This window comes from Physeter macrocephalus, chromosome 16, assembly GCF_002837175.3.
Source record: "Physeter macrocephalus isolate SW-GA chromosome 16, ASM283717v5, whole genome shotgun sequence".
Classification (NCBI taxonomy): Eukaryota; Metazoa; Chordata; class Mammalia; order Artiodactyla; family Physeteridae; genus Physeter; species Physeter macrocephalus.
In genome coordinates this window covers 87272835-87293682 of record NC_041229.1, presented here as the reverse complement: position 1 = coordinate 87293682, position 20848 = coordinate 87272835, and the positions used below count along the sequence as shown (strand labels likewise).

Here is a 20848-nt window from a genome sequence, read left to right as displayed (position 1 = left end):
TTCAGGGCTTCAGGGACATTTTGTCATGGCTTAAAAGACAAATCATTAAACATACAGCGATTTTGTGCAACTAAGAAGTGTGGCCAGTAGGCATCCGACCACACTGCTGGATCGGGTGTGTATGTTAACCTAATATTTGTGTGTTTTCACTTGGACACGGCTGTCTTGATGCTTGACACTTTCATTACATCGTGTGGATCCTGCCAGAATGTCTGGTTTAAATACTTGTGAGTCTCACTGAAATACCAACCACGTGCCTGATTCTAACTTCGGTGGCAGGAGGGCTTCAAATGAAGCAGAAGGCAGGGGATTACACTCTCAAGGGGCTCATAGAGTTTTTGCCAAGGGCTGGCTAACGAATGCATTCACCATTTCTGAACACGTACGGCCCCCATTCTCCGTTGGCAGTTTCCTGGTTTACAGCTTCAGATTACTGGCTGGAGAAGTGTTTAAAAAATATAAAAAGATCCTAATGCAAGCATAGAAATATGGTCTATCCATGTTAAAAAGATAGTTTTGATCATTTTCCCTGCTGTGCTGTAAAAGAACTTTTCCGTCTGTTTCACTTGGTGATGGGAGGAAGTGGCACTTACTGCTCACTGGTCAGAAAGCCCCTGTCTGCTTGCTGTGAGCTTCATGCCCTATTTTCTTCTTTAGACTGTCTGAGCGATCATTAACACACACATATGCCAGATAGTCAGAGACTGCCCCCAGACTAACTAGATGAGTAGAATATTAGGCCATTAAGGGAAGACTAAGAAGCTTAGATTTTGACTAATGTAATCACCTGGGCATTCTACCAGACCATGTCACATTATTCCTACTTTTAAAATATTCTGTTATTTATTTATTTATTTATAATTTTTATTTTTTATTGAAGTAGAGTTGATTTACAATGTTGTGTTAGTTTCAGGTGCACAGCAAAGTGATTCAGTTATACATATACATATATCCATTCTTTCTCAGATTCTTTTCCCATATAGGTCATTACGGACTATTGAGAAGAGTTCCCTGTGCTACACAGTATGTCTTTGTTGATTATCTACTTTATATATAGTAGCGTGTATATGTTAATCCCAAACTCCTAATTTATCCCTCCCCCGCCCACCTTTCCCCTTTGGTAATCATAAATTTGCTTTCTAAATCTGTGAATCTGTTTCTGTGTTGTAAATAAGTTCATTTGTATCATTTTATTCTGGAAGCAAGTATATTAGGCAGCCTGTTATGAAAAAGTAAGTCCTGTGTTGGGTCCCTGGTCTTGACTCGGAGACTCTGGAAACTAAGCTTGGTGTCTTGAAAGAATGATGGTGCAACTGGGTGGGTCCCCGAACTTAAATGTCACCCTTGTCGTGAATGTTCCCTGGAGAAAGGAACCACTTGTGTTGGCTGCCATGCCAGGCCCCCAACATGCATTATCATGTTTAACTTCCACAAGGTAGGCCTCGAGCCCTTCTTTCTATAAACCACACAGCTAGCAAGTGATAGAGTCATGATTTGAACCCAGGCTCTCTGTTTCCAAAACCCACACCATTTCCACTATAACCAGTGATTCCAAACCACTAACCTGAAGAGTTCTGTTGGTTCCAAAGGAAGATCTCCCCAGTCTGTGGTGAGAATATCTGGGTAAAGCTGACACTTGCCTATCTGGGAAGGTATTGTCATTTATTCAGAGACTGTGATTTGTCTTTCTAGGTGTTAAAGAACTTTTTTTGTTTGTTTGTCACATGATGGTGGTTGTAAATGGCAGCTAACAAAAACGTCCTAAGACGTCAAAGTGAAAAATCGGCCTCCTTATGTTGGTCCCCAAGCTTAAATTTGAAATCTTATCGGCCTGGGAAATGACATAGCTGGAAAAAAGGGCAGTATACTCATTATCCTGGCAAGGGCTCCATTGGCAGAGTCTTAGCATAGCTTGGGTTCGCATGGGGTTTTTCTGGAAGAGGGCTGGGGTGCATCTACAGGTGAAGGTGATCGCATGCTTCTTAAAGCCATACTTCTTTGACACTGGGTAGCATAACTATTGGCAGCTTAGAGGAGTCCTGATAATGCAAGTGACCTTTTAAAAACCACATTGGAATGAATTTCTTTTAACTAGATAAACCATCTTTTCCAAAAGAGAGGTAAAACTTGGACTACTAGCATTTATGACTTTTCTGTGTCCAGAATGGGGAAGGCTTGAGCTCAGAGGCATTTAATTTAGCAGTGACTTAGGCTGTGACGCTCCTGACCTTGGATTATTCAAAAGCCGCGTCTTCTTGCTGTTGATACAAGAATGAAAGAGCTCAGGGTTTGAAGCCAGGCATATATGGAGTCTGACTATCCATTCCTTTTAGCCTGTGACCCTGGGCAAGTTACTTTCTGTAACACAGGGCAGAGATACTTGCCTCAGAGAGTTACCATGGTGGGCAACTCTTGGAAAAACCTTCCACTGCCTATGTGATGCCTTTTCTGTGATGATCCAAGATAACAGGGGTAAAAGCACTTGGCGTGTTGGCGTTTGGTGTGTCCTAGTAACCTGCTTATAGGCAAACTGGAATTCAGGGTGCCCTGAGTTGCCCTGGTTTTTACTTTCCTGCCCATGGTTCCAGATTCCCAGCTGTGCCTGGGGAGGGCTGTTTCGCCTCCTACAACCTGAGACCCTCAAACTGCAGAGGTGCCCAGCGGACTCTAAGCACTGCCTCCCCTTCTGTTTTAGTGCCAACAACATGCCCAAGCAGGTGGAAGTACGGATGCACGACAGCCACCTCAGCTCGGAGGAGCTGAAGCCCCGGCATCTGGGGCTGCGCTTGTGTGACAAGCTGGGGAAGAATCTCCTGCTCACGCTGACCGTGTTCGGTAGGTGACAGGCCTGCCCCGCCCTCCCCTCTTCCCCTGGTCTCTCCTGGCTAAGTGTGGAAGCTGGTTCTGGAAGCCAGCCCTCCCCCTGGAAAGCAAGCCACACGCTCTGCCTGAATCTGCCTTTACCCAGGCACGGCTGCCTCAGTGATACCATCTTCCCTGCCACCTGCCCTAGCCATGTTTGCCTCCTTGGGAAACTTGTGGTTCTCAGATTTCAGTATGCGTGTACATTTCCCATGGCTATGTCAGCATGCAGATTCCCAGGCCCTACTCACAGAGACTCAGGGCCACTTGGAGTGAGACCTAGGAATCTGCATCTTAACAAACCTTCTAGGTGATTCCAAAGCAGAAGGTCAGTATACCACATTTAGAGAAGTAACTGTGTCCAGATAAAGGCAACAGTTGCCCTAACCCCACAAACAGGGCTCCCAAGGTCTAACCTTCTTCAAGCATCTCATTAACTTAGATTCAGTTAGCACATTAGCTAACGAGGTCCGTGTGGAAGAGGCTTGTCCCAAAGCCTCGATCCACTCCAGCTCCACCTCAAAAGCCTTACTCCCCTGCCTCTGGCCTCACCCAAGCTCTGGTTGTCCTTTCGTGTGACTGTTGATACAGACTTGGCCTTGGGTTTTCAACCAGGATTGATTGATAATGGGGAAAACTGCGGTTTCTTATAGTGACAACCACATCTTTTCCTTTCTCAACCCCCCATCCTTGTTCTTCCACTCTTATGAGGCTATACAATGAAACAATGAAGAGCCATCTACACACACACACACACACACACACACACACACACACACACACACACACCCGCATTGTCCATGGCTTCTCCTTCGAGTCAGTCATCTTGGATGTCGGTGGACTAGAGTCAGGACTGGGAACTTGCCCCCCAGCTCAGTTCACTTCATAGAAGAAGACCACAGGCGTGGTAGGGTTTTCCAAGGGTTACCCTCCACAGAAGCAAATTTCATTCATCATAGGTTTTGAAGAAGTGTGTTTTTCACCTGTGGAAGAAAAAAAGTTAAGGCTTTTGGCCATGTTACTCCCTTTGCATATCTGGAGTTAACACCACAGCCACATACCTAGGACCTCCAGTCATGCTATGACCCCACTTGTGGTCTCCAGAAGGTAGTTTATGTTGGCCATCAGTTTGGAGAGATCCAAGGTTTTCTTGTGGAATCCCTGCGTATGCAAAGTGAAAGGCTCCTGCTAGCATCTCTGCCCAAATTGTTTCCTCCCAAATTATATATTTTTAGACACACCCCCTTGACCTCCCCTAAGATCAGCAAGTCTCAAGATTATGTACAAGGACACAGAAGTCAAAGACAAAACTTCTTGAGGATAAGCCATGGGGAAATGATCGGAAGTCAAAGAAAATAGAAGAATAAAGAAGACACCCCAGCTTGGTCACTTAAATGTTCCTTTTGTCTGGTATTCAGTTCAAAAGGGAAGAAAAACATTAAACACCATGGAATGTGGCCAGCCTAGGCTGCGAAGAGAAGCAATATCTGGCACTGTGGATTATTTCTACTGACAATCTGTGACTCTGCAAGTGGATGATATCCTCAAAGAAGTCAGAGTCAAGTTGCCAGGTTATATTTCCCACAAAGCCTTGAGAAGGCTCTTCTTGACTCTTCCACTGCTGCCTTTAAAATAGTTGGAGATATAAAGTATTTTCTCACGAGTCATCAAAATCAACTTCACTTTTCTAATGGTATTTTTGTTACGTGTTAGTCATCATCTGATGATGGAGAAGTAGGAGGAAGGTCAATGTCATTGAACTACATCCCTAGAGCTATTCATTTGATGAGGGCAAAAGCTAAATTCATATTTTTCCCCCTTTCTTATAGGTGTCATCCTGGGGGCAGTATGTGGAGGGCTTCTTCGCTTGGCATCTCCTATCCACCCTGATGTGGTTATGTTAATAGCCTTCCCAGGGGATATACTCATGAGGATGCTAAAGATGCTCATTCTGCCTCTAATCATCTCCAGTTTAATCACAGGTAAGACCACCTCTCTGGCACCGGGCCAAAGCGGGTCATTCTCCCACTCCAGCTTTTGGATTGACCATAGATTCTCAATTTGGTTGAATCAATGAATGTGATCATCTGTGTCATTTCACTTCAGAGCCTTGGTTTTTCCTGTCTCTAAAATTGGGATAAGCAACCCTAAAAAAAGAGTTTGCCATCTATCGGTTGGTCCATCTGTCTGTCTAGCAACAAAAGATAAAAAGAAAATAGCCGCATGTTAAAAGTGATCATATCTAGTGATTTTAATTTTTAATGTATACTTTTCTCATTTCCCAAATTGTATTTGTTTAGAAACTGACAAATAAAGGTAACAAATAGAAAAAGAAATTTTCTCTTTACTACTTAATTGGGTATAGAGGGAAGTGGGTATTAAAAATAAATGAAATACTAGATATGAAACCCTTCGAGTTTTTCAGAAGAAAGGTACCCTTAATGTATAGGTCATGTTCACTTGTTTTTTTGGCTGAAAGAGTTGTTTTATTTGAAAGAATTTTTTCCCCTCCCTGGGCTTATACTGGTAGTTTCCTCCTTACCAAATAATATTACTCAAACAAGGTATAAATTGATGAAGTTTAGAGACTAAGCTCTGAGTTAGGGATGAAGAACTGGGCTTTGGTTTATATCTGCGTGCCAACAGGCTGGGTGACCTTGAGAAAGCGGTCCCTCTGGACCATCCACCTTATGAAGGTAGTGAAGCTCTGGTAACACCAAGAGATTCAGATGCTACAGTCTCATAGCTGGTTGATCAGTGAATCCAGTGAGGGAAAGAGCTGGGACTCAGTGTCAGGAGGATCTTATCATTCAGCCCCAGATTGAGTGAAGCTATGTTTTACTTTAAATGCTCCTTTTTAAACCAGAGAAAATTTGTTCTCCATGCCTGTTTAACAGATTGTACATTGGTCAACCTGGTAAGGAAACCTCACTTCCGTTGGCTAGAATTAGACTTCAGGTTGTAAGGAGAAATGTGTCACATATGGGTCAGCTTCATTCAGAGAATTATTAACATCAATAGTAGCTTCCTCCCCCACGGCAAAAAAGACTGATCCCCAGAAAGGGTTGCATCTCTCAGTCTAGTAAAAGCAGGAACTGAAACCAGGAAGTAGAAAAACTGAGGAAACTACTGGAAAAAAAACCCAGTGAAGGCTGGAGTTTTTGTGACTTGCTTGGAATTTCCGCTAACCATCACAGAAGCTGCTGAAATATAGATGAAGCTCCCACCCGTGCTGGGTGTTTTGTGCACCTGTTCTCACATCCCTACTTGAGACCAGAAAACGTGGTGTCCGTTAAGTTTCACCTCAGGGGAATGAGAAGGCTGTGCTAGAACCACTTTTCCAGACTTTTGATTTCATGACCAGTAATGTATTCAAAAGACGTTTTGAATACATAGGGCTACCAATCTTTTATTTTCCTAAGTGAGGACATTAAAACAAGCAAAAAAAACCTAGCATGTACCAGGACCACCACTTCATAAAGAAAGGATATCTTAATATCAAATAAGTGGGAAGGACATAATCTCAGAATTAAAAATTGAAGAGAGTATTCAATTTTAACTCACTATTGCAGACTGACAAAAAGTACTCACCAACCAGTTTATAAACCCTGAACCAGATGTTCTCCAACTCTCCCCAGTTCTCTAGAATCTCAAAAATATCCTTGGAAAATTGAATTGTAAACTGTGGAATTGACCAAATATTCAGGTGAAGAAGCTTTAATTAACCATTAATACGTTTGAGTAATACGAAGCCGAGGGTTGGTTATAGGTATGCAGAGAGGGGCAAGTAACAGGAAAATAATAGAACTAATACTTCTGGATTTCTTTTCCATCCAGGGTTGTCAGGCCTGGATGCTAAAGCCAGTGGCCGCTTAGGCACGAGAGCTATGGTGTATTACTTGTCCACGACCATCATCGCTGCGGTGCTGGGGGTCATCCTGGTCTTGGCTATCCACCCGGGGAACCCCAAACTCAAGAAGCAGCTGGGGCCTGGGCAGAAGAACGATGAAGTGTCCAGCCTGGATGCCTTTCTGGACCTTATTCGAAATCTCTTCCCTGAAAACCTTGTCCAAGCCTGTTTTCAGCAGGTAACCTAGAGTTCTGATACCCATTGTTCTCCAAACTCCTAAGTTACAAAGGTGGTAACTTAGAGACTGTTTCAACAAATCAGCTCTGGGGAGTAATTTTTTTCATATTTATTCTCTGCCTAGGGGCTGTATGGGGTCATCTGGGGCAGGAGTTTAGGATTGGAGTCGTGTTGTCTTTGTTTTTTAACCTTCCCTTTCTTTTGCAGTACACTTAATAACATTTAGCTCTGGAATCCCCCTTCTCCTTTTCTTCTTTGATCTCTTTTTCTTCTCTTTGGCTCTTGTCTCTGTGTCGTCCAAGGGGACATTTTGATCACCCTTGCCCACAACTCTCTAGAGTACTCAGTGGTTCTTGATCTTAGCAGTATAGCAAAACCACACGTGGTCCATTTAAAAATGCACGAGCTCTACAGAATCAGAATCTCCAGGGTGGTCCTGGGGAGTGGGTATTTGTCAAATTCTGGAATTAATCCCTGAGGATTTTGGAAAGTTTATAGATGCACATAAAGTAAAAATTCAAGTCCCCACGTCGCCTCCCTAGAGCTACTCATGTTTCCTCCTATATATTTTCTTTGTCACATATGCGTGTGTTATGTGTGCATAAAATTAAAAAAAATTCAGCTTGGATGGTGCTGCACCTTACGTACTGTGTTACACCTTGCTTTTTCGTTTAACAGTGTTTTAGTGTCATCTCTCTCTTTCGTTTTTCATTGTTGTGTAGTATTTCTAAAGGATAAATTCTAGAAGCAAAACTGTCCTGCCAGAGAGTTGATATTTTGAATTTGCTGGATGTTGCAAAAATAGCCTTATAAAACTTGTATCGATATATATGTTCCTACCAGCTGGGCACAGGCATATCTAGTTTTTAACACACGACTTTTAAAACCAGTTGATTCTGCTGGGTGTGTTACCGACCAGGGTTCTTGGACTCTTTCATCAGTAGAAATTGATAAGAGGCCAGACGAGAAATTCAGGCAAGGCTTTATTTGGACTTGTGCTGCCGTACAGTGAAAACAAGTAACAGCTTCCCTCGCTCCCTCCCTGGGGTGGGGGGCAGGGCCGGCAAGCTGGTCCCTTAAATGGGGTGAGGGTGAGGATGGGTCCAGGGCTCAGGCGGGAGGGGTGGCTTGGGTGGCATGCCCACCGCCTTGGTGGTGCTGTGTGCAGCTTTTGCTTTTACTCCAGACACCTCAGAAGTGGCTGTTGGGTTTTGGGTCTTTTTGTATCTGGTTGTTCATCATTTGCCCCGACTGCACATGCACGCAGTTATTTTTGGTCCCTTATAGTTTCTTTGTATTCTGCTGTTTGTCCAGGTGCAAGCACTGCAGCAAAGAGTCCCAGATATCCCGGGTCCCAGATTCCAGCCTCTCTCAAGTGGAACCACTGAGTTAGCTGCCCAGGCCCCCCTCACCAGCCTGTTGTCTAGACCTAAGGCTAGTTTAGGTTCGAATACACCTCAGTTCACATTAACTCTGGTTGGAAGTAAACTAGAATCAAGGAACCTCCTTCAACCATTTCCAGGGAATCACAGGAGAATACATTGAGGAAACAGGTCACAGAGAAGAAAAGTCTGCATTCCCAGCTGCCCCCAAAGTGCCATATTGCCAATCACTGCTGAGCCCAGTTGACTCTGGATAAATCTGGAATATGGTCTCTGATTTCCAATACCACTTCAGAGGCACTTGTAGCAAGGAGCTATATTAAAGGAAACATTCCAGGCGGGGGAAGTTGGGTGGGGAGTGAATAGAAACAGGCTAGGGAAGGGGTGCTTACTGGTACCCTCTCTGTGCAATGTGCCTGCCCCTCAGCCAGCCTGCTTAGGAAGATGAGTTTGCTTCCTTTGGGGTGATAGACGCAACCGGGTGCCAAGTCTATTCTTAACGTTTTGGAAAGAGCGCTCTGGAGCTGTAGCAGCTGGAGGCTGAGCTGGTAGGAGTCTGGGGGTAGGGGTCGCATCGGAGGGACGGGGAGGGACAGATCTGGGCCTCCCTTCTGTGCCCCATCACGACCACGCGCCATGCAAGAAGGAGTCCCTTTGGTCTGAGTCAGTGAGGCAGAATGGAGAAGCAGGCAGCACGCAGAGCTGTGCTCTGGGCTGGGGTGAATTTCTGCGGTGTCAGCCATACTCGTGCTCCCTGACCTGTCTGGTCGATGGGCAGTCTCTAGTGTCCCCCAGGGCAAGGGGTACTGGGGGACACTAGAATAGAGGGCCACGCCATTCCCTGCCTCACCCCTTCCCTGGACCCACCCCTCCACTGACAACATTCATATGAGGAGTGAGCCCTTAGTCCTCCAGCCTAAGCCCAAGGACATGGTCCTTTGGGTTAGGACACTCAGAGAGATAATCATATGGAATATTTGACCGCAGGGTGGGGGAGGGTGCAGATTCCTTAAGCCAGACTCCAGGCAGCCCAGAGGAAAGGAAGCTTAAACTAGGCGCAATCCCATAGGCTTAGGAGGGCCTTGAAGAGGATTGGAAGAAAGGGAACTCTTTGACGGTGACATGGAATTACCAGAGAGAAAGGGTGCTGGGTGGTGCCTTGCGTGCCCTTGGAGAACAGCTGGGAGTGGTTTCTAATAGCCTCTCCTGGGTGGAGGGAGCTTCAGGGCCAGAGTTAGACACAGAGACGTAAAGTGAAAGGCGTGCTGTCTCCAGTGCAGAGGCTCCTCCCCCAAGGTGGCAGGACCTGTGTCTCGGAGAGCAGGGAGGCCTCCTGTTCACTGCTTCGGGCTGACTCTGAACCAAGGTGAGGTTTCCAAGGTGGCAACAGGCTGTCAGGTGTGGCCTGACCACATTCATCAGGTCCAGTGAGAGTGACCACATGGGGTCCTTTCTTCCGGGGAATTCAGTGAACTGGGTTTGCTCCTTTGGCCGATATTTGGGTGCCCGGGATGCCACAGAGAACGAACCGGTTGGGGTCCCTGCTCAGTGGGGCTGACTTACATTCAGGGACTGGGGGGAGATAGACCAGAACAAATGTCAGGTAAACGCACAAGGTACTTGAAAATTAAGGTAAGTGCACTCTGAGAGCTGGAGCAGGATGATGGGCTAGTAACTGGGGGAGACGTCTGAGCTGAGACAATAAGGGTTCAGAATGAGCCAGCCCGGGGCTTCCCTGGTGGCGCAGTGGTTAAGAATCCACCTGCCAGTGCAGGGGACACGGGCTCAAGCCCTGGTCCAGAAAGATCCCACGTGCCGCGGAGCAACTAAGCCCGTGCGCCACAACTACTGAGCCTGAGCTCTAGAGCCTGTGAGCCACAAGTACCGAGCCTGCGTGCTGCAACTACCAAAGCCCGCGCACCTAGAGCCCGTGCTCTGCAGCAAGTGAAGCCACCACAACGAGACGCCCGCGCACCGCAATGAAGACCCAAACGCAGCCAAAAATAAATAAATAAAATAAATAAATTTATTTTTTTTTTAAAAAAGAATGATCCAGCCTGAGGAGAACTGGGGGAAGAGCCCACTAAGCAGGGACAGAGTCTCGCAGAGGTTGGCAAGCATTTGGTGAGAAGAGACGCAAGGCTGCTGAGTGGGGAGTGGAATGGGTGCAGGAGGACCTGGTGGGCCAGGGTCAAACTCTGGTTCTTATTCTAAGCGTTTAGGCAAGGAGATGACTGTTTTCCTATTTTTAAAAAATCAACCTGGAAGCTCTGGATATAGACAGAGCTCCAAGTAGCTACTTACCTGGGGATCGCAGGTAGCCAGGAAGAGGAGATGAGTCAGTGAGCAGGCTTTTGCAGGTTTTAAGGTGAGAGACCCTGGTGGCTGGGACTGGAGTTGGCAGCCAGCTGGGGTTCTTCAACCCAAACAGGTTTGAACTGAGAATGCAGAGAACCGGGCCTGTCATCCAACCTTCAACTCGGCCGCTGAGCTGCGCTCTTTGGAAGCTGGATTTTGGAGCCGAAGATAACTCATTTGGAATCCTGCTTCAGTAAACTACTAGCTGTCTGTCCTGGGGTTAGTTACTCAACCCTGTGAGCCTTGAGGGGCTCCTGTTGACATAAGAAGTCATCGTGGTCAAAGGTGGAGCACCTGGCCGCCCCCCTGATCCTGGAAGCACCATTTATTCAGGCCCATGGCCGTTACTCCTTTGAACTTGAGCTTTGGCTTCTTTAGCCTTCTCAGGATAGGCCTACAGTTGGCTCTGATCCCCACTTTGTCCCCTGGAGGAGGACTGTGTTGTTCATGGAAGCTTCCCTTTGGATCCTTCCTGCGTTCTCTCTTTGTACCAGCGTTGCCCGGACCAAGGGGGCCATGAGCTCCCTGGTCCCGTTCAGCTGGGGCTGCCCTTCTCCCTGCACAGTGCATGTGGCCAGGTTAGAACACAGAGGACCTGCCTTGCCTCAGGGAATGCTGTGCTTCCCTCTCTCCCAGTTAGGAGAGCTGGTCAGGTCAGCCTTGCTTACTCTCGGGCCCAGCTGCTGGAGGGTTGGGTCCATAGAGTTTATCAGGCAGCACAGGTGGTGAAAGACCTCAGTGGTGGTCAGTGCATCGGAGTTGAGGTCCCAGTTCTCCCAATAATTCTATGACGTCTGATGAGTCACTTGACTTCTCCATGCCCCCTCTTCTGTATCTATGCAGGCTTCAGCCATCTGTCGCCTACTACGTGCTGGCACTGACATTCTAGGATTCTGCATGACTTCTGTTTTAATGCCCCTGGAGGTAGTGTTTCTCTGGGCTTAGACGTGAGTTTTCATAGCATGCAGGGTGCTTGGCACCTTTAAAAATAGGGTGGCCAGGGCTTCCCTGGTGGCTCAGTGGTTGAGAGTCAGTCTGCCGATGCAGGGGACATGGGTTCGTGCCCCAGTCCGGGAAGATCCCACATGCCGCGGAGCGGCTGGGCCCGTGAGCCATGGCCGCTGAGCCTGCGCGTCCGGAGCCTGTGCTCCGCAACGGGAGAGGCCACAACAGTGAGAGGCCCCGTGTACCGAAAAAAAAAAAAAAAAAAAAAAAGGGTGGCCGCCCCAGATGTCTAGGAATAGCATGAGAGCTTCTTAGGGGGCCGTTTGCACAGGGATGCTTGGGGAACATTGAGCAAGGCTTGGCATCACCGCCCCGAAGGAGTGGGTGTCTTCCCACCTTACATATGGAATATGAGCCAGTGACCCTGCCATGGGGGCTGCTGGCAGCTGGCACATCTGGCAGCTCCATGGAGCTTCCCAGCAGAGCCAGGCTCTGGGAGGAGCCTCAGTGAGAGTGGGCCTGTGAAGATTCCGTGCGACAGGAACCAGGCAGGGAGAAGCAGATCAGGTAGATCATGAGGTGCTGATCTGACTTCCAACAAGACCCGTGCCCTCCTGTTGCTGACCAGATCCAGGACCCTCCACAGGGGCTAGCAGGTCATCCAACTGGGTCTCACATTTGCTACTATCTCCATGGGAATGAAACAAGCAGACAGGCATCCCTCACCTTGAAGCTTGGGTCCCATGACCAATCACACTGCTTATAGTAGTTACAAAAGAATGTTATAAATCCCATCATTATCGTGGGATGAGGACGGTCGTATCCCACTGTAGTTGTGCCATGAAGCATCGCTCTGTCAAACACAAACACATAAAATATTCCCCAATTTCATAACCTTGTTTGGCCATTTCTCAATTATAATATTTTTGACATATTGGGAATTCAAAAATTTATGTAGGCGGCCAGGCTTTTGGTGACCTTTTACACCAAACCTCTCATCTTTGTGGTTTTTTTTCCCCCACTCCATTAGATTCAAACAGTGACAAAGAAAGTCCTGGTGGCCCCTCCATCAGACGAGGACAGCAATGCCACCAATGCTGTCCTCTCGCTGTTGAATGAGACTGTGACTGAGCTGCCTGAGGAGACGCAGGTGGTTATCAAGAAGGACCTGGAGTTCAAGGACGGCATGAATGTCTTAGGTAGGCACACTGGTCTTCATGTCCTTGGGGGAGGTGCCTCTGCCGGGGCCACGTGGCCAGCTTTCCCTGAAGGTCAGCACCTAGGCATCCTCGCTTCCTTCTCAGAAAGCCGATCGCCCTGCTGTCCTGTAGGTGGAGCAAGAGGCTGTCTCTGGGGAGCGAATCTGAGGGTCACTTGGGACTGAAAACTGAGAGGTGAAGGACGAGGGAGACGGCAGGAGCAATACCACGTGGGGACGTGGCAGCCGGACTGGGGTATGGGCGAAGCGCGGGGACTGACGTGGCAGCCGGACTGGGGTATGGGCGAAGCGAGGGGACTGACGTGGCAGCCGGACTGGGGTATGGGCGAAGCGAGGGGACTGACGTTCACCGGCCACATCCCCCCACTTTCTGCGTGGTGTTGGCAAGTCACCTTCTCTGACTCTCCATTTCGTGAAGTTACACATCCAATCCTTTCATTTCCTAAGCATTTCTTTTGGAGGCGCCCTTGTGTCTGTCCCAGGACTACGCTGGCATGGGGGCTGTCCCACCTCAGCCCTCACAGTCTGTAAACAAATGCAGTGCTATCAGGAGTGAAAGTGTTGGCGTTGGTGCCAAAACGAGCTTGTCCAAAGGAGACTGTCTGGTTTAACTTTCTGGGATTTCAGTGAGCGTGGAACCTTCTGAGTGTCATCCCAGGGGTTCTTTGGCTCTGACGTTAGACTGGTTTGGATCCAGTTTGGATCCCTTATGGACCACTCACCGGTTATCTAATCAGGGGCTGGCTGCTCCACTTCTCAAGATTCATCTGTAAAGTGGGCATGGGGTTGGCCTTTCTCCTGTAGATCACTGTGAGGATTCAATGAGACTGTGCACGTAGGCAGGATGGTACGCGCCATATGCTTTATCATGTGAGCCGCTGTCATCATTAAAGGCCGGGGATGGAGTGCTAAGCTGCTCAGTAGAAAACACCCCACAGAGGATAGAGACTCCCCATTGTGTGGGTGCCTCCAGTTTGCTCACTTTACTCCCCATCCACCCTCTGGGTTCACTCCCCCCCCCATAATAACCCCCATCCACTGTTAGAATGGTGTCCCAGGACAAGACATTTGGTCATAAGCTGGGAGAAATGGGAAATCTATGTGGAAGAAGTATGTAGATCCACGCAAGCGAGATTTCTAAGGATTTGAATGAGAGCTGTTTAGAAAAGGTTGAGCTCACTTTACCATCTAGGAGATCAAATGCCCTTGTCTCTTTGATAGGGGCATCAGATAAAATACAGGGTGCCCAGTTTCATGTGAATTTCAGATAAACAACAAATAGTTTTAAAGTGTTAAGTATGTCCCAAACATTGCACGGGATATACTTGTACTAAAAAAAAGTTTTTCATTGTTTTTCTGAAATTCAGATTTTGCCTGGGAGTCCTTTATGTTTGTTCTAAATGTAGTAACCGTTCTCCTTACTTATCCAGAACGGTGGAGAAACAAAGATGGACGGAGCAGGATTGCCCCGCCAGTGGAAGGCGGCTTTTTCTTTGACCTGGCAGGAAGCAGACAGGGAGGAAGAGATAAGCTGACCAGGTTGCCAGGCAACAGATCAATAAACATTGCTGACAACCAGTGGGAGGCAGAGGAGGAAGGAGTGAGGAGAAAAGAGGAGAGTTCCCCTGAGAAGGAGGGTTTGCAAATATCCTCAGCATCCAACCCTGAGTGGCTCTTCTCTCCCACTGTCCAGATATCTGTGACCCTTTCAGGCATTCCCAAATCCCCTTTGCCCCCCAAACCCTATGGTCAAAGTGGCCCCACTATTTTCTACTGTGGCCATGAGTAATGGGGCCAGAGCTTTGGGGTGAATCATTCAGAAGACTTTTGTGGTCATTTCCAGAGTCCTGGTGGATTCTGGGAAGTCACATGACCTTTGGCTGTACCGGGGAGTTTCAACACAATTCAAGACTCTCTCAACCCCAGTGACCAAGTCTAAGAGGGCTTTGTTCAAATGAAACACCCCTGTTCCAGCGAGTTCAATGAGGCAGTGTTTACAGAGGGAAATGCACAAGCTGGCTGTGGGTTTCCAAGTGCAAATTGAGGCTCTGAAAGCTAAGGGAAGTTAGACTGTTGAGAAACTTCCCATTTACAAATCATGGCTGAAATAAGGTTCTTTCCATTGTCTTCCAAGGGCAGAGATGGTGACCTTTCTTTTTTTTTTTTGGTTTTGGTTTGTTTTTTGGCTTTGGAAAGTCCCGAGGATCAAGCATTGCAAGAGTGAAGATAAAAATCCTGGCTCTGGCCCCCCACTTCTTTAAAGACTCATTTCTTTACCCCCAAAACCTCCAGACTGCTCCGGGCTCTACTTCAATCCCAACCACTTAAATCAACTCCTGTGAGAGAGCGCTCCTTTCAACATCTCTCTCTTATACTCATAGAGATGGCCCGTTTCTGGTGACCCTGTCAGGGGAGCTATTTTATTCTAGTTCTTTGGGATCTTGAGACCTTGAACATTTTCTCTTAAAATTTCCAAATGGAATTAACCAAGTGATACTAGCTATTCTCAGCCAGAACGTTCACAGATTATTGCTCACCACACACTTAGCAAACTCTTCTCCATGGCCTTGACGACAGCCTGAATTTGATTTCCTCCATTACCACAGAACTAGGTCACTCTCTCCTGTCACTCCGATTCTAGGTCACGCTAATTCTCATTAAGCCTTTGTGTTTATGGCCAATAACTCACTTGTAAGTCACTAGTTAATCTTTCTGGCCAAGAGCTACAAAGGGGAAATATTAAATACCAAGGATTAACAATTTCAGTGCAAGTGCTAGATTCTTTTTGCTGACGGTAGCAAAGAGTAGTTGAACAGTCTGGGTTGACGTGTGCTTGGTGTGGGAGGTGAGTGGTTTTGGTGACTAGAGGAAAGGTAAAAGCAGAGGTTCAGAAAGAATTTTCCCCTGAGAGAATCATATTATAATGCTGTCATTTACTTTGATACCGCTCAAGACTGCAGGCATAAAAGGACGGACGCAATAGGAAATTGGATGGAATAGGGAGGGACTGGAAATGAAGTCTGCCAAACTGGGACAGGGTAGGTATAAGGAGAGGAGGGAGAGAGAGGGAAGAGTGGATGGCCCATACTGCAGGTCAGAGAAAACGTCAGGTGGGCAAGCAAGGGCCCGTTGCCAAGGGGACAATGACATTGATTTATAGTCCATGCAAATCTTCAGAGTTGGAGCCCCAAGATTGGCTATAACAGATTGGGAGCTGGAGGTCACATGATGACTGGTTATCAGAAATCCGGAGAGCCTTCAGGCAGTAACGGGGACATCCGTTAGCCATGTAGTGTGCCCCAGTCCCTGGGAGGGTCTGGGTGAGACTCCAGGGTGAGAGGCTGAGGAAGAGGGGTGGGACAGCGTGGTGCCAGAGAAAATATTCTGGGGAGAGAGAAGCCAGGTCTTGCCTTGGAGGCGCTAACGTATCAGGCGGGTCCCTGGACAGATACTCAGGGAATGAGGTAAATGGTAACATAGAAATAAGACCCAAGGTTGGCTGTTGGGCTTGGTCCAGGACCTAGTGCAATTTGATGCCAGCATCAAGAGGTGGGGACAGGGTTCCTCAAATCCTCCTGGCCTGGGATTAGATTGACCCTGGGGGCTGGGGGGAGGGGGGCTGCATTTAGATGGAAGGCAAGTGATATCAAGTGAAGGGAGAAGAGGGCCAAAGGGCTAGGAAGTAACAAAGACTATGTTCTCACTTTATGATCCTAAAAAAAAAACCACAATAAAAAAGAAAGCATTCTAACCATTCTGACCATGGAAAGAATGATGATGAATTAATAAATAACAGGTTAAATCCAAACAAATTGGGTCATTTGGGGTTTCCCAACGGTTTTGGATTTTTCATTGCTTTCCCTTGGATTTTTCGAGATTCTTCCTCCTTCTCCAATTAGGCACGCAGCAATAGGAAAAATATTTCATGTTTAGGGTTTTCCTAGAGTGAAACATACCAGCCATGCCTTAACTTGGGATAACACCAAACTAATATAGACATAACCCTGGCAGAGACTGAATTGGCTAATTGGTCTCTGCTATTCTAATATTGGCCGCAAAGTTTGCATGATAATCCCCAAGTCCCAACAAGCCTTCCTTCTTTAATCTATGTACGAATGGAATCTGCTTCCACATGATTTCATAAGTGAGGAGGAGAGAGAAGAGAGTACTTTTTCGTTTGGAATGAAAATGAATTCCTTTTCTGCAAGGAACTAACCTGCTTACAGTTCAACTTGCTCCTGTGGAAAGTATTCAGGAAAGCCATAATTATCCAGGGGAAAAGCGTGAAACATAATGCTTTTGTCTTTTAATGCCTAATTCATAGGGTAACAGGTGGTAAGAATGTGGCTCCATACACGGGGGATAGTAATGAACAAGGGAGAAGAAACACATGCTTTGTAATTTGTCCTTCTGTGTCCTGTGATTCACCCAACAGGTCTGATAGGGTTTTTCATTGCTTTTGGCATTGCCATGGGGAAGATGGGCGAGCAGGCCAAGCTGATGGTGGAATTCTTCAACATTTTGAATGAGATTGTGATGAAGCTAGTGATCATGATCATGTGGTAAGTGGGCTTGTTCTTACTTCATGGTGGTGGCGTGTGAGATGGCCTTGGGGTCGCCAGAGGACACTGGAACCCTCCCAGCAGGAAAGAGTGGGCAGGCGTGAACCAAGCAAAGGGCTCTCCAGAAAGACTTTGAGAAAGGGATGAAAATCTCTTTTTTGGAGCTTTCACTAGAAAATGGGCCGGAAAACTATAGCCTGTGGGCCGGATCTTATCTGCCATTTGTTTTGTATGACCCGTGAATTAAGAATGGGTTTTATTTGACTGAAAAAAAAATCAAAAGAGTAGTAATATTCCACGACACGTGAAAATTATGTGAAATTCACATTCAGTGCCCATAAATAGTTTTGTTGGAACCCAGCCATACCTATTTGTTCATGTATTGTCAAGGGTTGCTTTTGTGCGAAAAGACAGAATTGAGTAGCTATGACCGAGACTGTGTAGCCTGTAAAGCCTAAAATATTTAGTACTTGGCCCCTTGCATAAAAAGGGATGGCCCCTTCCATCCCTGCCCTGGAAGAAAAGACTTAAAAAAAAAAAAAAAAACAGAAAGAAAGGACAGAAAAGCTGAAAAACCAGTTAGCAATCCTGAAGCTGAATGGTATCAGGATACACTACACTAAGACAGGGCCAAGATCTCAGGGATATGGCATGACCCAGGGTGTCTGGAAGAATCACTGCGCCAGTATTCTGGTGTCCAAAAGCAATGCACCTTAGACCTGGGTTACTCGTGACTCATATAGGAAAGAAAAAAAAAAAATGTAGTTCTCAGGCCATGCAAGAAAAAGTGAAATCACAAAAGATTAGAACTGTAAGCACTCTTGGAAATCTGGTCCCACTCTCTGGTTTTACAGCAGAGAAAACTGGTCCAGGGACACTAAATCTTGATTCTTTAACATCATCATGATCACCATCATCATAAAAACTATCTTTTATTGATTTCTTCTTATCTGCCAGGAGCCATGATAGTGCTTCATACCTATCAAATGTAATCCCCACAACCCTGCAAAGATGGTGTTATGGTTCCCATTTGACAGAAAAGGCAACTGAGGCTCACTGAGGTGAATTAACTTGCTTAAGTGTATATAGCTAGGGAGAGGAAGAGCTGGACTTTATGCTGATATCAAAATCTTTGATATGTAAGTGGGTGGGGTTTTGTTGTTGTTGTTTGAATCATGTAAGCAATATTGTCTCCACTTCATTTCATGTGTGTTTATGGTCAGTGGTTCTGAAGTATAGGGTAGCCCAGAGCATAGGTGTTCTTTCCTTCACCAAGGAAGTCGTGTCACCTCCAGTCACTGGAAACTTCTCGTGTCCGGTATCTATCAGACAGAAAGATTTTTACATACGTTCATTTCAGACCCCTATGACGGTCCTGTATGCCTGCCTAGTAATAAGACCAAACCACATGTGTGTTCTATTTGCCACAGGAATTCTGCGTTACAGGTTCCCTGTCTCCTCCTGCTCCGGGGCTCCCCACCAGCCTCCCCAGTCCGCCTCTGATCCTCCTCCGATTCTATGTGTCTTCCCCTGAAATTCCACCTTCTTTCTCTCTCCTTCCTCTCCTTGGCCCTTACTCCCAACTTACAAGGGCACAATCTGTTCTCGACTTGTATTTTATCTCCAGACATGATGATATGCCTGCAGTAAATTCTTATTAAAACTTTAGGAACGAGGGGCTAGCTGAAGGCCCCAGGGTCCTAGATCAAGAAGATGTTTCCCATGATTTCATGAACCATATTTAATAGGTCTGGCTGGTGTTGATCATTGCTTTCTTGTACTTTAGAAACATGGAAAGGATGCTAGTACAATAGTGTGTTCTTTTCGAGTATTGTACTGATTCCTCAACTTCCCAGTCAATGCTAGATTTCTGAATATTTCTTTTGTGTGAAGATCTAAAGTCACACACGATGTCACGCTGTAAAAATATTTTAAAAGCCTTTTAAATCCATTCTGAGCTTGCTGAGAGATTAATAAATGGTAATATATGAAGCAGAATAGGCCTCTTGGTTTTAAACCTTAGGATCTGCCTTCATTTCCTGAAATTCCTAGCAGAGTGAGCACTCTAGCTCTAAATACGCAGTCCATTTTTCTGTATTATGATACCAGCGATGTGGGTAATGTATGAAGATTCCTTCCTTTATCCATACCACTGTCATTTTCCACTGAGGCCTTGAAGCAGAGGGAATCTTCTAGGAAATCAGATGAGTCATGGGATAAAGTGTAGCCTCCCTTCTCTGCAGGGATGGAGTGGGTGTGGATCGAGAAGTTTCCTCTTCACTGAAACCAAATCTCCTAAAGATTTAGCATCATATCCCAGGACATGAAGAGCAATTGTGAGTCAGGAATAAGACCTATGGAACAGTTTCTGACAGCTGTTGGGTTACCTCATCTAGGCCAACAGTCCGGAGGGTGTAATAGGATGTGAGATGCCAATCCTACACATTTCTTTCATTCTTTAGCTGCCTCATCAGCAAGTGAAAACGATGTGTGTGAGAAGGTTCTGGATGAAACAACCAACCACTCCTTAACTGACACCCTCAAAGCTTAAATCATCAGAGTTCTTTCCTAGTCTTCTCTACGTGGTAGTAAGAAGAGCAGTAATAGCAAAATGCATCTTTGAGGAGATTACTATTATTCTAACAATAATTATTATAAAATTATAACAGAATTATTAAATTCTTGCTATATGCTCAGTACTTTTTCAATTACTGTCCTGTACCTATTATTGAGAAGATAATAATATTATAATTATTATTAAATCACAGCTAAGATTTACCAGATTCCTGCTGTATGCTTAATACTATTCCAATACTTTACATGCATTGACTCATTTATTTTTCACAATAATACCTAGCAAAAATAGGTACTTTGGTGAGCCCTATTTTCCAGAGGAGAAAGCTAAGCACAGAGGTTAACTCATTGCACAGCCTAAGTAATTGGAATTATAGAGAAGCATTACCTAAATCAACTTCCATCTGACCTCAGACTGGATTGAACCCAGGATCCTCCTCTTACTAGCTGTGTGACTTTAGGTAAGTTAGAAACACTCTAAACCCCTCATCCTGGTCTGTGAAATGGATTGATCATAGAATCCATATCATAGGGTTGCTGTGAGAATTAAGTGAAATTGTGACCAACAGTTATGGAGCATTTCCTATGTGCCAGGACCTGTCGGAGCATTTTCTATGAACTAGTATTATTATTGTTGTTACATTGTAATTACCATTATTATCAATTCAGTCCGTAACCCTTTGCTTCTCTGTATTTGTGAATTCCTTAAGAATCCTGCAAAGCCCTCTGAATCACCAAAAAAAAAGAAAAACCTTCATTTCGGTGTGATTTTTTTTTTTTTTTTTTTTTTTTTGTGGTACGCGGGCCTCACACCGCTGTGGCCTCTCCCGCTGCGGGGCACAGGCTCCGGACGCGCAGG

The 20848-nt window shown here is 46.0% G+C and overlaps 1 protein-coding gene across 1 annotated transcript in view; it reads left to right on the top strand.

Annotated features, from left to right (window-relative positions):
• SLC1A2 (solute carrier family 1 member 2) overlaps nt 1–20848 on the top strand; it is a 145708-nt gene that overhangs the window by 93599 nt on the left and 31261 nt on the right. The window contains exons 2-6 of the mRNA XM_007129547.2: nt 2696–2835; nt 4692–4844; nt 6700–6950; nt 12665–12833; nt 17289–17415. Of these exons, the coding sequence (XP_007129609.2) occupies nt 2696–2835; nt 4692–4844; nt 6700–6950; nt 12665–12833; nt 17289–17415 (840 nt within the window). The remainder of the gene's footprint in view (nt 1–2695; nt 2836–4691; nt 4845–6699; nt 6951–12664; nt 12834–17288; nt 17416–20848) is intronic.